We start from the raw sequence: 17394 nt of genomic DNA on the forward strand, positions 1-17394 counted from the left end.
CTATAGTGCTATAAGGAGGGTTTTGGAATATTCAACCATTGGGAGGCATTCACAGACAGAGGATGGTTCTATTGGGAGGGACTCTACCTGAATAGAGAGGGAAATAGACTTCTGCAATGGAGATTAGCAGAACTGATTAAAAGAGCTTTAAACTAAGAATTTGGGGGAGATGCTCATGTAATCTTCACACCTGATTCTAATATTGAATGGAAGGAAAATCAAGTAAAAGGAGTACAACAACAACAACAACAGAGGGTAGGAGAATGGACAACAAGAGGAAAGATAGAGCCAGTACCACTGACAGTAACAGTCAGGTAGGTGATGATGGCAGTAAAGTGACTACCTAAATTAGGCGAGGAATCTGCATGAAGCCAAGCAGAAACAAATAAGATGTGCCACATCAATGCAAGAAGCCTGCATAACAAAATGGAGGAACAAGAACTATTGGTGCAGGAAGTGAAATCAGATATTATAGGGACAACAGAAACATGGAATAGTAGTCATAACTGGAACACTGAAGGGTACTGAAGGGTAGGTGCTGTTCAGGTAGCTGTAGAGTAAGGTGGTGATTGGTTGAGTTACCGCTGATGTCACAATGGTCTAGGACTAGGATGACCAGACAGCAAATGAGAAAAATCAGGACGGGGGTGGGGGGCCTATATAGGCAGGGCCGCCGGGGGGGGGGGGGGGGGGGAGGGGGGGGGAGGGAGGAGGGCAAATGGGACAATTTGCCCCAGGCCCCGCAGGGAAGAATATAGTATTCTATAGAATTACAACTTTTTTTTAAGGAAGGGGACCCCGAAATTGTTTTGCCCCATGCCCCCTGAATCCTCTGGGTGGCCCTGTATATAGGAGCCTATATAAGAAAAAGACCCAAAAATCGGAACAGTCCCTATAAAATCGGGACATCTGGTCACCCTATCTAGGACTCTTGGCATGGCATAGATATATGCTTTACAGTAGCTGAATGTCTATGCTGGCGTACAGGTGTAATTCATAAAGTCAAAATTGCTGAACTTAAAAACTGAAAGGTAATTGACTGTGAAATCCAGTGATGATCCAATCTAGTGATTCTGAACAAAAAGAGCTCTTAACAATGCTTGTAGCTGCTTCCATTGATTCACGTTGACTCAATGGGCATTCTAGACTTCAGAGTGACACACACAGTGACAATCCTGGAATCTTATTATATAGATTATAGAAAGACTGTAGTCTCTTCATTGTTATGGTTATGTGTAGCTCTGTTAGAAAGTGGACTATGACCACCTGTTCTTCCACAGTAAATTGAGTGAACCAAAACCAATTGTCAAATTTCTTATGCATGTGTATTCATATCTGCCAGAATTGTGTATTTTGAGGAAGTCTGGAAGTAATCTTTCAAGGCCTTTTTTGAGATAAGAGAGGTCGGAAAATCAAAAATACACTCTGTACAATTATCTTCTTTTTCTCTATGAAGGCATGGTGTCTGAGTACTTTTGAGATGGTTGGGTTTTTTTGTTATTTGATACATCTTTTGTGAACCTTGGGAATTCCATGAGGCCCTATGAACATATAGTAATTTACACAAGGGGTGGTACGGCCACAACAAGATCTGTGAGCTATGACATACGAGAGGCAATACAGGGCTACATATGGGGAGGAGGAGTCTAGAAGAGCTCTGAGTGAAAAGGAGAGGGAGAGTCTATCACAGAATGGATGGGCTGGAGACAGATAAGGGCCCAACAAGTGGGAAGGAGAGGGAAGGCCTCGCACATGGAACTCAAATACTGCTGTTAGGGCAATGAGCACATATAAAAGCTTAGATGGACTAGTATAGACCTGGGGGTCTGGATGTGGTAGAGCTCCAATGTAGGAATCTCTGGTCCAAAGCAGTTTTTATAAGCAACACAGTCTCCTGCTGAATTTATAAACACTGGAGTAGTTCTTGTATTGGGTTTCTCTTTGCTCCAAATTGTAGCAACTCCATCTAACATACTACAAGTTTTCACACACCAGCAGTGTAAAAAGATTTTTTTAAAGTGAAATAAATCAACCAAAAATTTTGTTAAAATAAAGTTAAGGTAGCAACTATACTATTAATTGATAAGAATGCTATTAGAGCATTTCATTTATTAAGCAAAAAATGTAAAGTTAGAAAATGTGGAGTTAGATATAAAATCAGGTATTTGAAAGACAGGAATTTAGATCATTGCAGTTCAAAAAAACCTATACATCAGAAAGTGTAGAAATATTTCACTGAGAAATCTACAAATAGGGTAAATCCTGACCCCTTTCCCCTGGCATTTTTTCTCATCTATTTTAATTAAAGTATAAGCCAAGACTCCCCTACAACTCCATGGAAAGCTCTTCCTGACTGCACCCTGGGACCCCTGCACCTATTCAACACCCCCCGTTCCCCGCCCTCTGACCGCCCTGACCCCTATCCACACCCCTGCCCGCTATCCAACCCCACCTGGTCCCTGCCCCCTTACTACGCTGCTTGGAGCACTGGTTGGCGACACTACAGCCACGCCGCCCGGCTGGAACCAGCCACGCCACTGCGCAGCACAGAGCACCGGGTCAGGCCATGGCTCTGCAGCTGTGCTGCCCGGCTGCCCAGAGCATTTGCGCTGGCAGCGCGCTGAGGCTGCGGGGGAGAGGGAACAGCAGGGGAGGGGCTGGGGGCTAGCCTCCCGGGCCAGGAGCTCAGGGGCCAGGCAGGAGGGTCCCGCGGGCCGTAGTTTGCCCACCTCTGCACTAGTGGTTCAGATTAGGGACTGGAATCCTGACCCTCATCCATCCTCTTGGTACGGGTAGCTCATATATTACTCTCTATATTTATTCCAGACTAAACCATGGCTCATTTCACCATTCTGTGATGGGCTAGACACCATACTCTTCTCCATTTATCTTCCCAGTAATGGTCAGAGACTTCACACTCCAAATACAGGCCAGAGAGCAACTTATTAAGCAACTTTCCTGAATTTATGAGCCACAGACAACCTCCCCCACCTCCACTCCCATCCCCCCGACAATAACGTACTCACCTTCACAGTATCAGTTTCTGATAGACATCAGAAGGGGAGAATGCAGGTTATTATTTTTTATTTTTATTGTAGTTAGTGCCAGAAGGCCCCAGTCAGGATCATAGCACCATTGTGCGAGGCACAAGTCAAACATGAATGGACACAGTCCTTTTCTTGATAACAGGAGACCATTCTGCTATAATTCATATATGCAGCAGGGAAGATGTAATTTTTTTTAACATTAGCTTGGTGTTTCTTTTCAAACATATGTTTTATTTTAATTATTGCAATTTTCTAATATTGGTATTACAAATTATCTTTTTACAACCTTAATGACCTATTTTGTTTTGAAATGGCTTTGGACAAGGCCATGATCTGACTTTTCAGTGATAGCAAAACTTTGAATTAATGTACTTTTACAAAAACTGGGATGAGTTGAACAAACAGGGGAGGGCAGGATGGAAATAAAAGACTTGAAATATTGAGAAACTGCTGAAATATTTTAAATGAAATGCTGAACGCCAGCTTGAAATTGTTGTCTTTTATTTTTAAATCAACAATTTGTATGCACATGACAGAACCAATATTTGAATGGCTGTAGGCGCCAAAGTAGATTTTGAAAGGGAGCCAAATAAAAAAAAAGGGATTAGTATTAACCATGCAAATTTAATGCTTTTAACTAAAAGTGATTTTTTTTAATTAACAGCTGTCCATTCTTTACTGTATGAACTGGAGCTTAAAATAATCAAACCAGTTCCAAAATACTATCAGTCATGTTTGGATTGCTCAGAATCTAACTGTGCAAGAACTATTTAAACCATATATAGCACAACATGATTTATATGAGCTTATAAAAATAGGTTAACAGAGGAAGCTATCTGATTTGCTAACAAGGATTCTCAGCTGTATTATTATGCATGAATCAAAACTAATTAAACACACCATTAAAGCAGCCATTTCATAATAGATGAATGAGATCATTTTGGGTTAAAAAAATTCTTTGAAAGGGTTACTTACATATACTGGGGAAGGGAGTGTGTGTAATGCACCCATAATAAGCCATGACTTTATTTGTTTCTCCAGCTGTAACCTTCTGAAAACTTGCATAGCTCAGGCTGAATACATATTATTAAGTTTTTGTAATTTGGGGCTTATCCTGTGAGGTCCTGACCTGAGCTAATGTAACTCTTATCAACTGCCAAAAGAAATACAGCCATTGACTTGAGTAGGAGCAAGACCAGTTGGCAGGCTGCCTCATTATTAAATTCTTCCCTCATTATCTGCAAGAAGCGCTGTGAAAAGACTAGAAAACTAAGGCGCTGGTAACTGCTTTCATCAGGAGGTACTATGGGCACTTTGAGAGCTGAGCCACATGCCAGAACTCGGGCTGCCGGCCGGCTCTCACTAGCAGCAGTAACAACAAAAATCAGCAAATACTTGGAAGCGCTTCTTAGCTCGTGCTGAGAAGCGCACATCGCTGCTGGGCTGTAGCTGGGACTATGGGCCAGATGCAGATAATCTTTTTTTTTTGGAAGGTGGAACCCAACACAGAACATTTCCACCCTGGAGCCCTAGACACGTCCGTGGGAAACACCTGGCTGCGACCAACGCACGACGCCGCAAGCCCGCCCTTTGCCTGCGGAGTGCAGGTGCGCCCCTGGCAAGCGGCAGCAGGGTCTCGCGGCCGGCCGGGCGGGTAGGAGGTAGGTTTGACTCGGTATTTTGAAGCGTGACAGCCCCCAGGGGGGGCAGCAGGGCAGGGACCCGCCACGCTCCTCCTCACCCCTGGGGCCGGCAGCCGCTGCTTCCCAGGAGCTCCGCCGCTGCCCCGGAGCAGGCTCAGGGCGACTCAGTTTCCCTTGGAAAACACCCGCCCCGCCTCGCCTGGCGCTGGGGTCCCGTCCCGCTACCTGCCGAAGTGTCCCACGGAGTCGAAGAGCCGCTCCCAGCGCGAAGCCATGGCGGGGGCAGAGGGGCCGCGTTGCTGGCCCGGCGGCAGGCGCGGGGAGAGTCATTCTCCCCGCCCCGCAGAGCCCGGCCGCCCCCGCCCACCAGAGCCCTGCCTGCGGACCGCTGCTAACCCCTCCCCCGTGCCCCGCACCGCCGCGCTCTGAGCCGGCCAGCCGGAGACCCCCCAGCCGGCCGAGCACCAGGGGCTCCCACAGAGCTGGGTCGCTGCCTTCCAGCTTCCTGCTCAACTTATCTCCATAGCCCGGGTCAGATACCCCGGGGATGGGCACTCTCCACACCCAGGGCCGGCTTTAGACCAATTCAACCAATTCCTCTGAATCAGGACCGCACCTAAGAGGGCCCAAGCCCCAGTACGGTGTATGGGGCGGCCCGGCTTCCCCAGCAGGGGGCTGCTCCAGACACCAGCTTGTCAAGCAGGTGCTTGGGGCGGCCGCTCTGGAGAGGGGCGGCATGTCCAGGTATTCAGCGGCAATTCGGCAGACAGTCCCTCACTCCGCCTCAGAGCGAAGGACCTCCCGCCGAATTACCGCCGCAGATCGTGATCGCGGCATTTTTTTTTTTTTTGGCTGCTTGGGGCGGCCAAAACCCTGGAGCCGGCCCTGTTCCCCAGGGGGCAATTTAAAGGGCCTGGGACTCCCAGCAGGGGCTAGAGCCCCAGGCCCTTTAAATTGCCACTAGAGCCCCACTGCTGGAGCCCTGGGGTAGGGCTGCGGGGCTCTGGGGGCTATTTAAAACATCCGGGGCTCCCACTGCCTCTACCGCCCCAGCCCTTTAACTAGTCACTGGAGCCCCACCGCTTCCCCAGAGCTCCCGCGGCTATTTAAAGGGCCGGGGCAGTAGAAGCAGGGGAGCCCCGGGCCCTTTAAATAGCCCCCCAGAACCCTGGGGTAACAGGGGCTCGGGGGCTCCAGCTGCCTCTGCTGCACCCCCTGCCCGCACCAGCCCCACACCCCCTGCCCGCAGCCACCCCCTGCCCGCAGCCACCCCCTGCTGCACCTCCTGCCCGCACCCAGCCCTGCAACCCCTGTCCTGCCTGCAGCCAGACCCTACTTCCAGTCAGCCCCTGCCCTGCCTCCAGCCAGCCCCACGTCCACTGGTGCCCTGCAGTTCCCAGGGCAGTAACCCTGCACACCTGCTTCAATGAGGGGGGCAGGGAGCCGCTGGGACCCACACATGTGCACACCAGTCTAGGGTGACCAGACAGCAAGTGTGAAAAATCGGGACGGGGGTGGAGGGTAATAGGATCCTGTATAAGAAAAAGACCCAAAAATCGGGACTGTCCCTATAAAATCGGGACACCTGGTCACCCTAGCACACCCCCAGAGAGTGGTGGGGACCCACGCGTGAAACAGAGCTCATTAATAACCGATCAACGGCATATATGACACAATGTACATAATATATAATTTTATTATTTATATAGTTATGGAAAGTAAATAATACATGGAAGAAATGAAAGGCTTTTTTTTACATGGTTTTTTTTTTTTTTTTGTTAGTCATCCCTGCTGGGACCCTGCCGAAAATGTTCGAATTGGGCCCCGCACTTCCTAAAGCCGGCCCTGTCCACACCCGTGTCCCACGTGAGGAGCTCCATTTGATCCCCTGCTACATGGGAGCAACGTTGGGCAGGGACATTCCATAGTATAAACGTATACATAGGCCCCTTGACCTGGGTGAGGCCTCTAGGCATGACCACAATATAGATAATTCATTCCTGCTTTTGGCCCGTATGCCCGTCTGTCCCCATAGCTGCTCCCCACGCATACCCACCCCCCTCTCTCAGAAGACCCTAGGCTCTATCTGCCATACCACAAGACATTAATTTGTATTTGCTGAGCCACATCAGTGTGCTTGGCCCTGTACAGACTGTTCTCATTCGTAAGCGCCAACAATGCTCTGAGCACTGCACAAGACACCAAAATGAGGGCATCCTTGTCCCCAAAGAGCTTACAACCTACATTTGACACACACAATACAGCTCAGACAAATATGATGCACCATTTGAAGGCATGGTCTCAGAGGCGTGCACATTTTTTTCTATCTAGTCTAGAATAATTTTCTGCTGTGTAATTAGTATAGTGAAACAGTAACCACCCGCTAATAATGAACCTATTTGTGTAAACTAAGATAGAGGGAGAATGGGGGGTAGGGGAGAGAGAGGAAGAAATTTGCAATCCAGCACAATCCTCTTGAACCAAACGTATTGGAGCAAATCCTCCCTCTTACAAACAGTTATGTCCATGTAGAGGTACAGGACCTTGATCTTAAAGGTTTAATCTAAAACTCTCACAGTAAAAATAAAAGTTCAAAAATTAAAAAGTGGCCACCTTGGGTTACTTTTTATAATTAATATTACGTTAGCACTAATTGATTTATATCAGTGATTCTCAAACTTTTGTACAGGTGACCCCTTTCAAATAGCAAGCCTCTGAGTGCGACCCCCGCCTTATAAATTAAAAACACTTTTTAATATATTTAACACCATTATAAATGCAGGAGGCAAAGCGGGGTTTGGGGTGGAGGCTGACAGCTTGCAAGCCCCCATATAATAACTTTGTGACCCCCTGAGGGGTCTCAACACCCAGTGGAGAGCCCCTGATTTATATACTTTATACATTTTAATTCAAGCTGGTTGAAATTTTTCATTAGTTGTCAGCAAAAAATGGCCTTTTTCAGAAACAAAATTTGTCACTGAAATTTGTAGAGCTTTTATTTTTCCATCTTTAAATTAAAATTCAAACACCAAAAATAGGTTTGTTTTAATTTTCATTTTTCCCTCCCTTTCTTTCCTTTTTTCCATTTTGTCACTGGAAAAGGAGGAGGAGAGAAAGAGGGGGGAAAGGCAGGGTTTTTGTAATAGAAAATTCAGGAAATTTTGAATTTTTTCCACAAAAAAATAATTTTCTCAAATAACATCGTAGCTACTAGGAGATGGAACAACAGTTAAAAATTTCTTAAAGGACAAAAAGAAACTTCAACTACTATGCTATCACATTCTCAAGTTAGTAGGAAAGTTAATATACAAAATCATAGAATCATAGAAGATTAGGGTTGGAAGCAGGGCCGGCGCAACCCATTAGGCGACCTAGGCGGTCGCCTAGGGCACTACAATTTGGGGGGCGGTGACCGCAGCGGTATTTCGGCGGCGGGACCTTCTGGCACCTCTCTGGGGGGGCGGCATTTCGGGGTGGGATCTTCCGCCACCTAGGGCGGCAGAAAAGCTGGCAGCGCTCCTGGTTGGAAGAGACCTCAAGAGGTCATCTAGTCCAACCCCCTACTCAAAGCAGGACCAACATCAACTAAATCATCCCAGCCAGCAGGACCAGTGCAAGGATATTTTACACCCTAGGCGAAACTTCCACCTTGCGCCTCCCCCCCTTGCACATCGGTTCATTGAGGGGCAAATCCCAATGAGCCTTTATAGACCTCAGGGGCCAGCCATGCCCAGGGGCTGCTCCCCAGAACTCCCTGGGGTTCCCCCCTCCCTGCCCCCTGAACTCCCCTGGAGGGTGCACAGCCTCCTCCCCGCGAGCCCACCCCACCCCAGCAGCCCCTGCCCTGAGTCCACTCACTGGCTTTGCCAGGCTTGGGACGCTGTAACATCTTGGCAGGGAGGCGCCCCCTTTCGGAGGCACCCGAGAGCCAGAGCGTCCCGCTTGTGCTGGCGGCGAGCCCCAGCCATGGAGGAGCCGGCGTGGTGCAGGGGGACAGCAGCTCTGTAAAGGCGGCGACGCCACTAGCAGGGAGCAGCCGTGCCTGCCCCTCCTGCCCAGGCTGCGGCCCGGCGCCCCCCCCACCCCCTGGGAGGTTCCTGCAGACTGCAGCGGATGCATGCGGGCACCGGCTCCCCCCTTGCCGCCCTCGGGCACTGTGGCTCCAGGGTATGTGAGCCGCCGCTGGAGCGCGGGGCCCTGAGCCTTCTCTGGGAGGGGCAGCGGCGGCTCACATGCCTGGGAGCCGCAGAACCCGAGCACAGTGAGGGAGGGAGCCGAGGGTGCCCCCCCAGGCTGCGGCCTGGCATCCCCCCGGGGGCTCCTGCACTGGACGCATGAGGGCGGCATCCCCCGTGTGTCCCCCAGCTCCCCCTTTGCCGCGCTCGGGTTCTACGGCTCCTGGGAGTGGGAGCCGACGCTGGGAGCCGCAGAGCCCAAGCGCGGCGAAGGGGGAGACAGGGGGTGCACGAGGGCCGCTGCCCGCATGCATCTGCTGCAGCCTGCAGGAGCCCCGGGGAGGGGGTGGGCGGACCGCAGCCTGGGCAGGAGGGGCCGGGGGCACAGCTGCTCCCTACTAGCGGCGCCGCCGCCTTTGCAGGGCTGCTGCCCCCCTGCGCCGCGCCGGCTCCTCCATGGCTGGGGCTCGCTGCCCCTGCAAGCTGACGCTCTGGCTCTCCGGTACCTCTGGAAGGTGACTCCTCCCTACCGAGCCAGGGCACCGCTTTTTGGCGCCCCCAACCAGTTGGCGTCCTAGGCAACCACCTAGTTCACCTAGTGGTTGCACCGGCCCTGCCAGCCAGGGCTTTGTCAAGCCGGGCCTTAAAAACCTCTACGGATGGAGATTCCATCACCTCCCTAGGTAACCCATTCCAGTGCTTCACCACCCTGCTACTGAAATAGTTTTTCCTAATATCCAACCTAGACCTCCCCACTGCAACTTGAGACCATTGCTTCTTGTTCTGTCATCTGCCACCACTAAGAACAGCCGGGCTCCATCCTCTTTGGAACCCCCCTTCAGGTAGTTGAAGGTTGCTATCAAATCCCCCCACACACACACTCTTCTCTCCTGCAGACTAAATAAACCCAGTTCTCTCAGCCTCTCCTCGTAAGCCAGCCCCCTAATAATTTCCATTGCCCTCTGCAGGACTCTCTCTACTCTATCCACATCCTTTCTGTAGTGAGGGGCCCAAAACTGGACGCAGTACTCCAGATGTGGCCTCACCAGTGCCGAATAGAGGGGAATTTAATCACTTCCCTCGATCTGCTCGCAATGCTCCTACTAATGCAGCTCAATATGCCATTAGCCTTCTTGGCAACAAGGGCACACTGTTGACTTATATCCAGCTTCTCGTCCATTGTAATCCCCAGGTCCTTTTCTGCAGAACTGTCGCTTAGCCAGTTGGTCCCCAGCCTTTAGCACTGCATGGGATTCTTTCAGGTTCTTGCAGGATGCTGCACTTGTCCTTGTTGAACCTCATTAGATTTCTTTTGGCCCAATCCTCCAATTTGTCTAGATCACTCTGGACCCTATCCCTACCCCTACCCTCCAGCATATCTACCTCTCCCCCCAGTTTAGTGTCATCTGCAAACTTGCTGAGTGTGCAATCCATCCCATCATCCAGATCATTAATGAAGATGTTGAACAAAACGGGCCCCAGGACCGACCCCTGGGGCACTATGCTTGATACCAGCTGCCAACTGGACATGGAGCCGTTGATCACTACCCATTGAACCCGATGATCTAGCCAGCTTTCTATCCACCTTATAGTCCATTCATCCAATCCATACTTTTTTAACTTGCTAGCAAGAATACTGTGGGAGACTGTATCAAAAACTTTGCTAAAGTCAAGGTTCTCCATCCACCGTTCTCCATATCCAGAGAGCCAGCTATTTCATCATAGAAGGCAATCAGGTTGGTCAGGCATGACTTGCCCTTGGTGAATCCATATAGACTGTTCCTGATCACCTTCCTCTCCTCCAAGGGCTTCAAAATGGATTCCTTGAGGACCTGTTCCATGATTTTTCCGGGGACTGAGGTGAGACTGACCGGTGTGTAGTTTCCTGGATTCTCTTTCTTCCCTTTTTTTAAAGATGGGCACTGTATTTGCCTTTTTCCAATTGTCCGGGACCTCTCCGATCACCACAAGTTTTCAAAGATAATGGTCAATGACTCTGCAATCACATCAGCCAACTCCCTCAGCACTCTCGGCTGTATTAGATCTGGACCCATGGACTTGTGCATGTCCAGCTTTTCTAAATAGTCCTTAACCTGTTCTTTCATCACTGAGGGCTGCTCACCTCCTCCTCATACTATGCTGCCCAGTGCAGCAGTCTGGGAGCTGACCTTGTCTGTGAAGACAGAGGCAAAAAAAGCATTGAGTACTTCAGCTTTTTCCACATCATCTGTCACTATGTTGCCTCCCCCATTCAGTAAGGGTCCCACACTTTTCCTCACCTTCTTCCTGTTGCTAACATACCTGTAGAAACCCTTCTTGTTACCCTTCACATCCCTTGCTAGCTGCAATTCCAGTTGCACTTTGGCCTTCCTGATTACACCCTTGCATGCTCGAGCAATATTTTTATTCTCCTCCCTACTCATCTGTCCAAGTTTCCACTTGTAAGCTTCCTTTTTGTGTTTAAGCTCACCGAAGATTTCTCTGTGAAGCCAAGCTGGTTGCCTGCCATATTTGCTATTCTTTCTGCACATCAGGGTGGCTTGTTCCTGCACCCTCAATAAGGCTTCTTTAAAAGACAGCCAGCTCACCTGAACTCCTTTCTCCCTCCTATTAGCCTCCCAGGGGATCCTGCCCATCAATTCCCTGAGGGAGTTAAAGTCTGATTTTCTGAAATCCCAGGTCCGTATTCTGCTGCTCTCCTTTCTTCCTTTTGTCAGGATCCTGAACTTGACCATCTCGTGGTCACTACTGCCCAGGTTGCCACCCACTTCTACTTCCCCTACCAATTCTTCCCTGTTCGTGAGCAGCAGGTCAAGAGGTGCATGACCCCTAATTGTTTCTCCAGCACTTGCACCAGGAAGTTATCCCCAACACTCTCCAAAAACTTCCTGGATTGTCTGTGCACTGCTGTATTTAAAGCCATCCTCATTAGGTTAGCAAGCCTGGCTGTGAAGATGCTCTTCCCTCTCTTTGTTAGGTGGATCCCATCTCTTCCTAGCAATCCTTCTTCCTGGAACAACATCCCATGGTTGAAGAATCCAAAGCCCTCTCTCTGATACCACCTGCGTAACCACACATTTACCTCCACAATTCAATGGTCCCTACCTGGGCCTTTTCCTTCAACAGGGAGGATGGACGAGAACACAACTTGCACCTCAAACTCCTTATCCTTCTTCCCAGAGCCACGTTGTCTGCAGTGACCCGCTCAAGGTCATTCTTGGCAGTATCATTGGTGCCTACGTGGAGGAGTAGGAAGGGGTTGTGGTCCAAGGGCTTGATCAGTCTCAGCAGACACTTCATCACATCCTGAATTCTAGCTCCAGGCAAGCAGCACACTTCTCGAGTCTCCCGGTTTGGACGGCAGATGGATGATTCCGTCCCCATTAGGTGGGAATCCCCGCCACCACCACCGTCTCCTTCTTTTGGGAGTGGTGGTCGTGGAACCCCCATCCCTAGGACAATGCATCCCATGCCTTCCGGTTGACGGGGTCTCCTTCTGATCCCTTCCCTCAGATAACTCTTCCAAACCATTCTCCACCATAGTACCTGTGCAGAGAGCCTGAAAACAGTGTCTTACCTCTATCTGCATTGGGGATACATGGGTTCCCCTCTTTCTTCTTCTGGAGGTCACGTTACCAATTTTCTTCCCCGTTCTGCACTGCCCTCTCTGAGTCTTCAGCATGCTGTGCCTGCAGTACCAAACACTGACTTCTATCCAGAAAGTCTTCATTTTCTCTGATGCACTGCAGGGTTGATACTTGGGTCTCCAGTCCTTTAACCTTCTCTTCCAATTTGGAGACCAGCTTGCACTTCGTACAGGTATTAGAGGTATTAAAGAGACAAGGGGGTAAGAGCTTAAAAACAGAAGAAGAAAAAAAGCATGACAACTTTTAAAGTAAGGAGAATGTGTAAAAGACCATTACAAACAACTGTGATTTTGGGTATGTTATTTAATGTACAATGCTTTCACAAAAAAGGAAAATAAGCCAAAACCAAAGGATGGGGAGAGCTTCCTGGTGGAAACCCATACTAATTACACAGCAGAAAATTATTTAAATTGCTTTAAGCTGGCAGTGATATCTCTTTCTGAATGTGAAGAACTTTCAACAAAATAGTCTTTGTCTGTTTACTTTATTGGTAGTTGAGCAGTCAAGGACTGTTTAATGTCATCAGAGTCAAACTAGATATCTTCTTGCAATTTCAAAACAATACACAATTTAGAAAGAAGTAAAGTTATAATTTCTGTACTACTAATATATAATTTTCTTTAAAAAGTTAATAGTTTACATTTCCAAACTTGTCACCTGTGCAATAGCTGGGAATATAAAGATCCATTTCTTCTGAAAGAAGATTGATGCATTCAAAAACAGAAGCTAATAACCCATTCATTTTGCCAAACTGAACTGACAGAAATATTTAAATGCTTAACAAGTTCCCGGTGGAATTAAAGAATACTCTAAAATATTCCTGGCATTAATGTATTTCATAAAGATACAAAATAGTTTATTTTTCATTTAAAGGAAGTGAAAACAGTGTTTTGTCCTGGATATTTTCCAATGTTAATAGAATTATTTTCAGTAGGAGTCTCATAATCTGCTCCATTTCTTATGCCCAGTATACTAAATTTACCTCCGTTTTTCAACTTGGCAATACACTAAAGCATTATCCTTAAACATCCAGAAAGAGCTCTAATATTTTCCATATTTGCATGAGTATTGTCAATATGTCATTATAGTGTTGCTTTGATTTCAGTTGAATTTACTCTATATTTTAATCCAGCATAGGCCAAAATAATAAATTTTGAATGACCTGATGACTAGCAAAGCTGCATTCAGGGAGACCTCTATAGTCCAGTGCTTGCTCTCAGTGTGATTTTTCTAGCAGCCCTCTTGTCCAAGGATGTAGGGTTTGGAAAGCACCAGAGAAAGAAAGAGTCAAATCACAATTTAACCCCATCCCCCCTTCACCATTTTATTATTCTCAGAAAGCATGGATGGAAAAAGGTTATACAATAATTCCAGAAAATTTCCATTAAACTACCAGAAGCCAAAGAAAATAAATAAAATATTGTTCCAAATATATGCTTTACCAGTTGTCAAGAAATTCCTTGATCATAAAGTTCAGTACCCTCATTGGATGCATCCACTGTCACACCTACCATGGAAAGATGATGTACTGACCGACTTGTTGAGCAGAGTTTTCACTGAACAGCATGAGGACTTCAATAGTCTCTATGGCCCTGTCTACACTGGCAAGTTTCTGCGAGTAAAGCAGCTTTCTGCGCTGTAACTCCTGAGGTGTACACATTGCCAAGCCACTTAGTGCGCAAAAACTGCGTAGTTGTAGCACTAAAAAAAAACCCATCCCAATGAGCGGTGTGCAACTCTCTGCGCCGGGGCTACAGCGCTGCGATTGGCCTCCAGGAGATGTCCCACAATGCCTATTCTCACCTCTCTGGTCATTGGTTTGAACTATACGGTTGTGCCCTCAGGTGACCAACCGTCATCCCCACCCCATAAATTCCTTTGCAAATTTGGAAGTCCCCTTCCTGTTTGCTTGGTGATGTGTGCAGTGGTCTCAGTGCATCTTTCCAGGTAGCCATGCCTGCTCCATGCACCATTTGGAGCAATGCCAAGCTGCTGGACCTCATCAGCATTTGGGGAGAGGAGACTGTGCAGTTCCAGCTGCACTCCAGCCATAGGAATTTTGATACCTACGGACAGATTTCACGATGCATGACAGAAAAGGGCCATGACTGGGACACACTGCAGTGCAGGGTTAAAGTGAAGGAGCTGCGGAATGCCTACCACAAGGCACAGGAGGCAAAACAACGCTCCAATGCTGCGCCCACGAGATGCCGGGTCTACAAAGAACTGGATGTGATACTTGGTGGTGACCCCACCTCCACTGTGAAGGCCCCTGTGGATACTTTGTTGGTTCGCATGCCAGTCGAGAGTGGACCGAGCCAGGAGGAGGAAATCTTGGACGGGGAGGGGGAACCCAGAGGCAGAGGATGACTGTTTCGGGGCAAGTCATGCACTGGAGCATACGGACCCTGAATGATCCAAGGGCCTCTGACCTCTGTCCAGAGAATGCTCTGGAGTGATGAGGAAACCGAAGCAGGAAACTGTGTGTAGGGTTTATTATTTTTGCATAGATCTGTGTATGTCTCATGGGATTAAGTAAAGAGCCCTTTGAAGAGGTAAACCAGAAGGCTCACAACTTTGGTGGATTATAGGAGAGGATGTGTTTAAGATAAGGGGGAGTCTGAGGGGTCAGCACTGATTCCAGGGGTACCATGGACAGGGAATGTGAGGTTGCAGTTTTCAGGAGGGAAGGTTAGAGAGAGGGTCTTCATGCAGAGAATATGTCTAGGGACCCCAAAACTGGAACAATGTCTGGGATCTGTTCAGCTTCTGAAGGCTTAAAACACCCAAGGATCCAGAGGCTGGATTCTCCCATATCAGTCTGGTGGGCCACCTCACAGGGAGCCTGACTGGATCAAAGACACCACTGGTTAAGAATAAAATTCTTGCATGGTATTTGTTCATACAATGGGATATTAGAGGCTTGACTTTAAAAAAGTATGCGTGCAGAAAAAAGTACACAGTTGTGGTTACTATGATTTTCTGTGCACTGACTGACTATAATTGTGTTTGTAAATGAATATTTGTGCAGGCAACTTGCTAGTTAGATTCATTTCTATTTGCATGCACAGCTACCTGATTTCCAGGCTTAATCAAAATTTTTACTGGTTAGAAGTGAATACAGTTACAGCCATCCCAGATTCCTTGAACAGGACTTCAGAACAACTGAAAGAGAGACTCTCCAAGAGAATTCATCCAGGTTTTATATCACTGCTCTACAGCCAAAATGCTTCTGAAATAAATGTAGTCAAACTTTACTAATTCTGGGTCACTGAGAACGAAAATGATGGTTAAAATTGTTGATTGGCTCTAGTTTTCAAGATATGCTATTGGGTCAGTATATACGACCCTTGACTTGGGAATGGCGGAGGATAAGTGAGTTATAAAGGGAAGGGATCTCAGTTTAAACCAGAAATGACTAAAATACATCTTTGACTGGATCTATGAATAAATCTATGACTGGGTTTGGACAGTACTTGCTTTTTAGGCAAAACAATGAATGATGCAATCTGAAGCTGGTATTGCGTCATACATGATGTGAATTGCATCATGTTATTCCTAGAAGTCATGGATGATGCAATCATAACGAAGCTTACATCACTCTGCTGAACAAATTGCCCTATATCAGCTCTAGAAATCATACAGTGTCGTGCTCTCTTATTTGTCAGTGTTTGATTTTGCAAAGGGACACATTTCTGTTTAGCCAAAGTGAGCAGAGATGCCTCGTACTTGTGTGAACAGTGCAGATAACTTCTGCTGTTTGTGGTGAAGTGACTTTTGCATCACAAAAGTGCAGTATAACCACTATGGTTAAGAAAGCCTATCACCTTTATTTTGGCTGCAAAATTGGAGATCAGGACAAGGACAAGAGGTGGGCCCCACACATATGCTGCACACTTGTGCAACAAATCTTTGCCAGTGGTTGAACATGAAAAGGAAATCTATGCCTTTTGCAGTGCCAATGATTTGGAGAGAGCCAACAGATCATACCAGCAATTGTTACTTCTGCATGGTGCCTCCAGTTGGGAAAGGTGTGTCAAAAAAGAAAAAAGTGGACTGTGCATTATCCAAACATTCCATCAGCTATAAGCCCAGTACCTCACAGAGAAGGACTGCTGGTTCCCAATGCACCAGAATCATTCTCACTTGAGTCAGATGAGGAAGAGGATGAAACTTCTGGTCCTGAACCATCAATGTCACAGGACCCACATTTTCTCCCATCCTCCTCCTCTGAACCACACCTCATAACACAAGGTGAACTAAATGACCTTGTCAGGGATTTGGAACTACACAAGAATAAGGCAGAGCTGTTGGGCTCCAGACTACAGCAGTGGAATCTCCTGGCAGGTGATGTTAGGGTTTCCATGTTCCGTGACCGTCAAAAGGATCTTGTCCCATTCTTCTTCATGGAAGGTGATCTTGTAGCCTGCAACAACATCGATGGTGTGATGGCAGCCCTCAACATCGTTCACGATCCAGATGAGTGGAGACTGTTCATTGATTCATCGAAGACGAGTCTTAAAGCTGTTTTACTGCATAATGGCAATGTTTCGCCATCAATTCCAGTTGGTCATGCAGTCCATATGAAGGAAACCTATGACAACATGAAACAACTTTTGAGGTGCATAAACTATGACCAACATCAGTGGCAGCTTTGTGGCGATTTGAAGGTTGTTGCTCTCTTACTTGGTCTGCAGACTGGATACACAAAGTACTGCTGTTTTCTCTGCGAATGGGATAGTCGTGCAAGAGATTCCCACTACATCAAGAAAGATTGGCCACTCCGACAGTCATTGGAGCCTAGGAGAAAAAGTGTTCAGCATCCACCACTTGTTGAATCAAGAAAGATTTTGTTACCACCCTTACACATCAAGCTAGGTCT

The 17394-nt window shown here is 47.6% G+C and overlaps 1 protein-coding gene and 1 long non-coding RNA gene across 4 annotated transcripts in view; one reads left to right on the plus strand and one right to left on the minus strand.

Moving 5' to 3' along the window:
• Nucleotides 1-5073, minus strand: part of SLC22A16 (solute carrier family 22 member 16) — a 51306-nt gene extending 46233 nt beyond the window's left edge. The window contains exon 1 of one of the 2 annotated variants that reach the window (XM_008164927.4): nt 4916-5073. In XM_008164927.4, the coding sequence (XP_008163149.2) occupies nt 4916-4965 (50 nt within the window). In that variant the 5' untranslated portion in view covers nt 4966-5073. The remainder of the gene's footprint in view (nt 1-4915) is intronic. The other variant, XM_024102455.3, reaches the window with a different exon arrangement.
• The window catches only part of LOC101934303 (uncharacterized), a 47663-nt gene continuing 34213 nt past the window's right edge, over nt 3945-17394 (plus strand). The window contains exon 1 of one of the 2 annotated variants that reach the window (XR_010600092.1): nt 3945-4708. This is a non-coding gene — a long non-coding RNA (uncharacterized LOC101934303). The remainder of the gene's footprint in view (nt 4709-17394) is intronic. The other variant, XR_006176212.2, reaches the window with a different exon arrangement.

Source organism: Chrysemys picta, chromosome 3 (assembly GCF_011386835.1).
Source record: "Chrysemys picta bellii isolate R12L10 chromosome 3, ASM1138683v2, whole genome shotgun sequence".
NCBI lineage: Eukaryota > Metazoa > Chordata > Testudines > Emydidae > Chrysemys > Chrysemys picta.